Consider the following 5,050-nt stretch of genomic DNA (forward strand, 5'->3'; position numbering starts at 1 on the left):
CCTTGGGGGGGGGGGCCTCTGTGCCGGGGGGCAGGCTGCCTGGTCCTCCGCCCCGGCCGCTGATGCTGGTTGGGCGCTCTTCCAGATCAACGGGGTAGACATGACAGAAGCCAGGCATGATCAGGCCGTAGCGCTGCTTACCGCCACCTCGCCCACCATCACGCTGCTGGTCGAGAGGGAGGCTGCCGCTCCTCCGCCCAGTGAGGGAGACCAGGCCTCGGGGCAGCGCGTTCGGGTCCACTCCCCACCACCCCCCGCCCTGCAGGGGAGCCCGCCCGAGGAGTCCCGCCGTAGCCACCCGCCCCAGGCCCTGGAGAGCCAGTACCCTGTGGAGGTAGGTGAGCCGTGGGCATTGGGGGCCACGGAGGGGGCACGGAGGAGTGAGGCGGCCTGCGGCCTTGCAGTGCCGCTCCTGCCCAGCCGTTGGACTCCTTTACAGGACTGGGTGCATATGTTATTTCCCCTGTCCCCCGGGGGGGGGGGGGGAAGAGTCTGCTGCTGTCTGGGGCTCTGGCCCGGGAGTGCAGGGGCGACTCGGATGAGTCCTGGGGCCAGTTCTGCCGGCCCTTTGCCTCCCCGCCCCTCTCCCGCAGGGGAACGTGTCGCTTTCCGAGTAGACCCACAGTGTGTGTGTGTGTGTGTGTGTGTGTGTGTGTGTGTGCGCCCCCCCCCACACACACACGCACAGCTGTCGCCACGTGTTTGCCCCAGGCACCACCCCCTTCCGGGTCCCGAGGGTTGTCGCCTCACCTCGTGTGCCTGGTCCTTTTCCCGCCCAGGAGGTGTGCCTGGTCAAGGCCGGGGGCCCGCTTGGGCTCAGCATTGTCGGGGGCAGTGACCACTCCAGCCACCCGTTTGGGATCCACGAGCCAGGGGTCTTCATTTCCAAGGTGAGGATGAGGAGGGAGGCTGCTCCCGGGGAGGGCGGGGTGGGGGGGGAAGGGCCTGGGGAAGGGGGTTCCCTGACCTCCGGAGCTGGCTGGCGGCTGGCGCAGAGACGTGCCGGGTTTTGCCACAGGCGAGTGCATCCCACCCCTGCCTGCTGGAGCTCGCCCACGTGTGGTCCACCCCTTTTCTTGGGCCGTGTTCTGTTCTCCTCTGCGCTTTCCAGAGAACGGCCACGGGCTCGAGGTCTTCTGCTCGCCTCATGGCCTCGCCTCCACACTTTGCCTCCTAGGTGATTCCACGGGGACTGGCATCCCGCAGTGGGTTGCGGGTGGGTGACCGGATCCTGGAGGTGAACGGCATCGACCTCCGCCATGCCACGCACCAGGAGGCCGTGAGCGCCTTGCTGTCCAGCACCCAGCAGCTGAGGATGGTGGTCAGGCGAGACCCACCCCCACCCGGGATGGAGGTAGGCAGGCAGGCAGGGGGCTGCGCCGGGGGAACCTCTTTGCCCTTCTTGGTGCATGATGGGAGGGCACGGCTGTTGCCCGCCACCTGCCGGGGGAAGCGGTTTGGCACCTTCTGTGAAATGGAACTGGGAGACAGCCCACCCTATGGTCCCTCCGTTTTCCGGAGACCTTCTTGCCGTCTCATCGCTAGTGCCCCCCTCCCCGTCACTCACTCGCCCGCTCTGGGCAAGGTTTCACTGCCCGTGACTGCAGACGAGGCCCAGCCAGGGTTAGTGGGGGTGTTCACCTTTGTGGCTTCTGTGCAGTCCCACGTGGGGGAGCCGTGGAGAGGAGCCTTCAAGCTTTTCTGGAGAAGCTTCTCTAGGCAGGCTCTGGCGCACTCCCCCTCCCTGCTGTCGACAAGGACCCCTTTTCCCGCTCAAAGGGTCACGTGACAGGAGGCGGGGCTAGCACTCCTTTCCTCAGTCCTCGTCCTGCTGCCGTGAGGGGAGGACATACTTCTCATTGCTGCTTCGCGGGGCCTCCTCAAAAGAGTATTCTGGAGACTTCTAACAAATGATGATTTGGTAGGATGGCTCTTTTCAAAAACTGTGGGAGGCGTGGGGCAGAAATGGCCCCAGAGGACGACTGTTCGCCATGCCTCCTGTGCCGCCGAGAGGGCCACAGTACGGCCACATTGCGCCCAGCTTGGAAGCACCTAGCTCCTAAGGCTCGCGAGTGGAGAGTGGCAAGACTCCAGCCCTGCAGGGCGTCCCGAACCCAGACTGACGAGGGTGCGAAGGCCCATTTGTGTCAGGCTCCACAGCCAACATGCTTGTCAGAAAGGGCTGTACTCTATTGCAGAGCTATGGAGGCAGTAACATAGTCACTGTTAAGAATGGCAACGTTCCTACAAGCATAATGGGATATAGGGTATTCGTATGCACCCCCCCCTTTCCATAAGCCAATTAGCTAGGCTCCTGCGCACGGGAGAAGGGTCCCCCGACTGTTAGAGGCCGCAGCTGGGAACCGAAAGTGCTCCCACAGTTCCAGGCAAAGCAGACACTACACCAGCAACCTGCAAGGTCATTGATAAGCAAGCAGTACAGAAGCAAAAGTAAAGAAGCAACATCTGGCCCAAATAGGAAGAGAATTAATCCCCCCCCCATCATGGCAGCATAGCTGACATTCTGCCCCCTCGAAACTCAGCTTCTCCCGCCCAGCCCGGGAGATCTCCCGGTCACTTCGGGAGAGGTCCCAGTTTGTCCAGGAACTCCCTGTGGAATTTCCGCAACAGCTGAGGGGCCCGAATATCCCCTACGTCCACCCACTCGAGGTGCTGGGGTCCGAAATCAAGCCATTCCACCAGATAAAACAACCGACCACGTTTCACTTTAGAGTCCAATATCTTGGAGATTTCATAATGTTCCTCTCCCTCCAGCATAATAGGAGGGGGTACAGGATGTGATGGTCGCCAGGGGCTTGACCCAGAATCCCGTTTTAAGAGGCTGAAATGAAACACAGAATGCAAATTCCTCAAATTCTTAGGAAGATCAAGATCCACAGCCACATCATTAATCACTCTTTTCACCCTGAAGGGACCAAGGTATTTCCACCCCAGTTTCCGACTAGGATGCAAGAGTTTAATGTTTTTAGTTGACACATACACCGAATCCCCAGGCTGCAGAGCCCAACCCTCCACCCTTGTCAGCCTGAGTCTTGTAAGCCTCCTTAGCTGCATTCAATGTCTTACAAAGGAGTGGCCACGAGTCTTTCAAACATTGGCACCAGTGAGCGGCATCCCCCGACCCCAAGTCACTTGGCCCCTCCAAAAAGGGCACTGGGGAACTGTCATAGCCATATAAAGCCTTAAAGGGGGACAGTCCAGTGGACAAGTGGCACGTGTTGTTGTAACAAAATTCGTCTTGTTGATAATTGGTGAAACAGCGAAGATATTGTTCCAACGTCTGAGTAACCCATTCCATTTGTCCATCAGTCTCTGGGTGGTAAGCACTGCTCATGGCCCGTTTGACTCCCATGAGTTTCAGAAGCTCCCCCCAAAACCGGGAGACAAATTGGGGCCCCCTGTCGGATATCACCTTGGACGGGAGCATATGCAGTCGGACCACGTGCAACATGAAGGCTTTGGCCAGGGCCTTTGCCGTGGGCAGAGACGTAAACGGGACAAAGTGAGTCTGTTTAGAAAATAAGTCCACAACCACCCAAATGACCATCATAGATTTACTGGGAGGGAGGTCTGTAATAAAGTCCATGGAAATCACCTCCCAAGGCCTGCTAGGAGTTGGGTGTGGTTGCAACAAGCCTGGGGGGTTCCCCGGCCGGGTTTTGCTCATGGCACAGGTTTGGCATGACTTGACAAATGACGACAAATCCTTCCACATTTGCGGCCACCAGAATTGTCGCTGCTAAAGTTGCAGGGACTTTACGAAGCCAGAATGTCCCGATAACTTAGAGCCGTGCACAGCTTGGAAAACTTCCCCCCTGACGGAGAGGGGCACAAACAGTTTGTGGCCGCGGTACCAGCAGCCATCAGATCTCCGTTCGAAGTCCCCTTCCGCGTCTATCACTGCCTTGTCGCCCTCTGTGAAGGCGGAGGCAAATTTGCTGTGCCAAGACCCCCCCCTTTTCCTCCCACGGGAGAATATCTGGTTTCGATGACGGAGAGTGGGAGGCAGCGAGACTAGCTCGGCTGTGCGTAGTCACTGCCCCACCCAGGTGGGAAGGCGTAAAGACCGAATCCAAAATAATCTCCCGTTGGTTGGCATGTTGGGGTAGGCGGGACAGGGCGTCAGCGAGAGAGTTCGCAGAGCCAGGAAAATGGTGAAGAGTAAACTGAAACTTGGAAAAGAAATCAGCCCACCTAAACTGCTTCGCATTGAGGCTTCTGGGCGTTTTAAGCATTTCCAAGTTCTTGTGGTCAGTCCATACCGCAAAGGGGACCCGCACTCCCTCCAACCATAGTCTCCAGGTGGCCAGCGCCAGTCGGATCGCCCCTGCCTCTTTCTCCCAAACAGACCAATTACATTCCGTGTCATTGAACTTCCTTGACACATAAGGCGAAGGGGTGTAGCAACCCATCCTCTCCCTTCTGGAGGATCGCGGCCCCCATGGCCACATCTGATGCGTCGGTTTGAACGATAAACTTTTTATTTTCATTGGGGTGGAATAATACAGGCTGGGATTTAAACAGGAATTTGACGCGGTCGAAAGCCTCTTGGCACTCTTTGCTCCAAGCCAACGCAGCCCCCGGCTTGGTCACCTCCAGACCTTTCCCCTTAGTCTTTAATAAGTCAGTGAGGGGCAAACTGATCTGGGCAAAGTTGGCCAGGAAATTTCTGTAAAAAAATTCCCACCCCAGCACATATCGAAAGCCTCTTGGCACTCTTTGCTCCAAGCCAACGCAGCCCCCGGCTTGGTCACCTCCAGACCTTTCCCCTTAGTCTTTAATAAGTCAGTGAGGGGCAAACTGATCTGGGCAAAGTTGGCCAGGAAATTTCTGTAAAAAAATTCCCACCCCAGCACATCCCGGACCTTTTCCGGGTCCATTTCCAGCCCCTTATTCAAAATCCGATACCCCAAAAAGTCAATGTGTGATTTGTGGAACTCGCATTTGGAAAGATTCGCAAACAGTTTGTGCTTGTGCAACGTGGTGAGGACCTCCCTCACCAATTTCGTGTGAGAGGGGAGGTCGGGGG

The 5,050-nt window shown here is 57.6% G+C and overlaps 1 protein-coding gene across 1 annotated transcript in view; it reads left to right on the top strand.

The window, feature by feature from the left end:
- Window positions 1-5,050, top strand: part of SCRIB (scribbled planar cell polarity protein) — a 117,457-nt gene that overhangs the window by 70,633 nt on the left and 41,774 nt on the right. The window contains exons 19-21 of the mRNA XM_015416965.1: window positions 86-334; window positions 780-890; window positions 1,178-1,354. Coding sequence (XP_015272451.1) covers window positions 86-334; window positions 780-890; window positions 1,178-1,354 — 537 coding nt within the window. The remainder of the gene's footprint in view (window positions 1-85; window positions 335-779; window positions 891-1,177; window positions 1,355-5,050) is intronic.

The sequence above is a fragment of the Gekko japonicus genome, unplaced genomic scaffold (assembly GCF_001447785.1).
Source record: "Gekko japonicus isolate JY-2015 unplaced genomic scaffold, Gekko_japonicus_V1.1 scaffold505, whole genome shotgun sequence".
Classification (NCBI taxonomy): Eukaryota; Metazoa; Chordata; class Lepidosauria; order Squamata; family Gekkonidae; genus Gekko; species Gekko japonicus.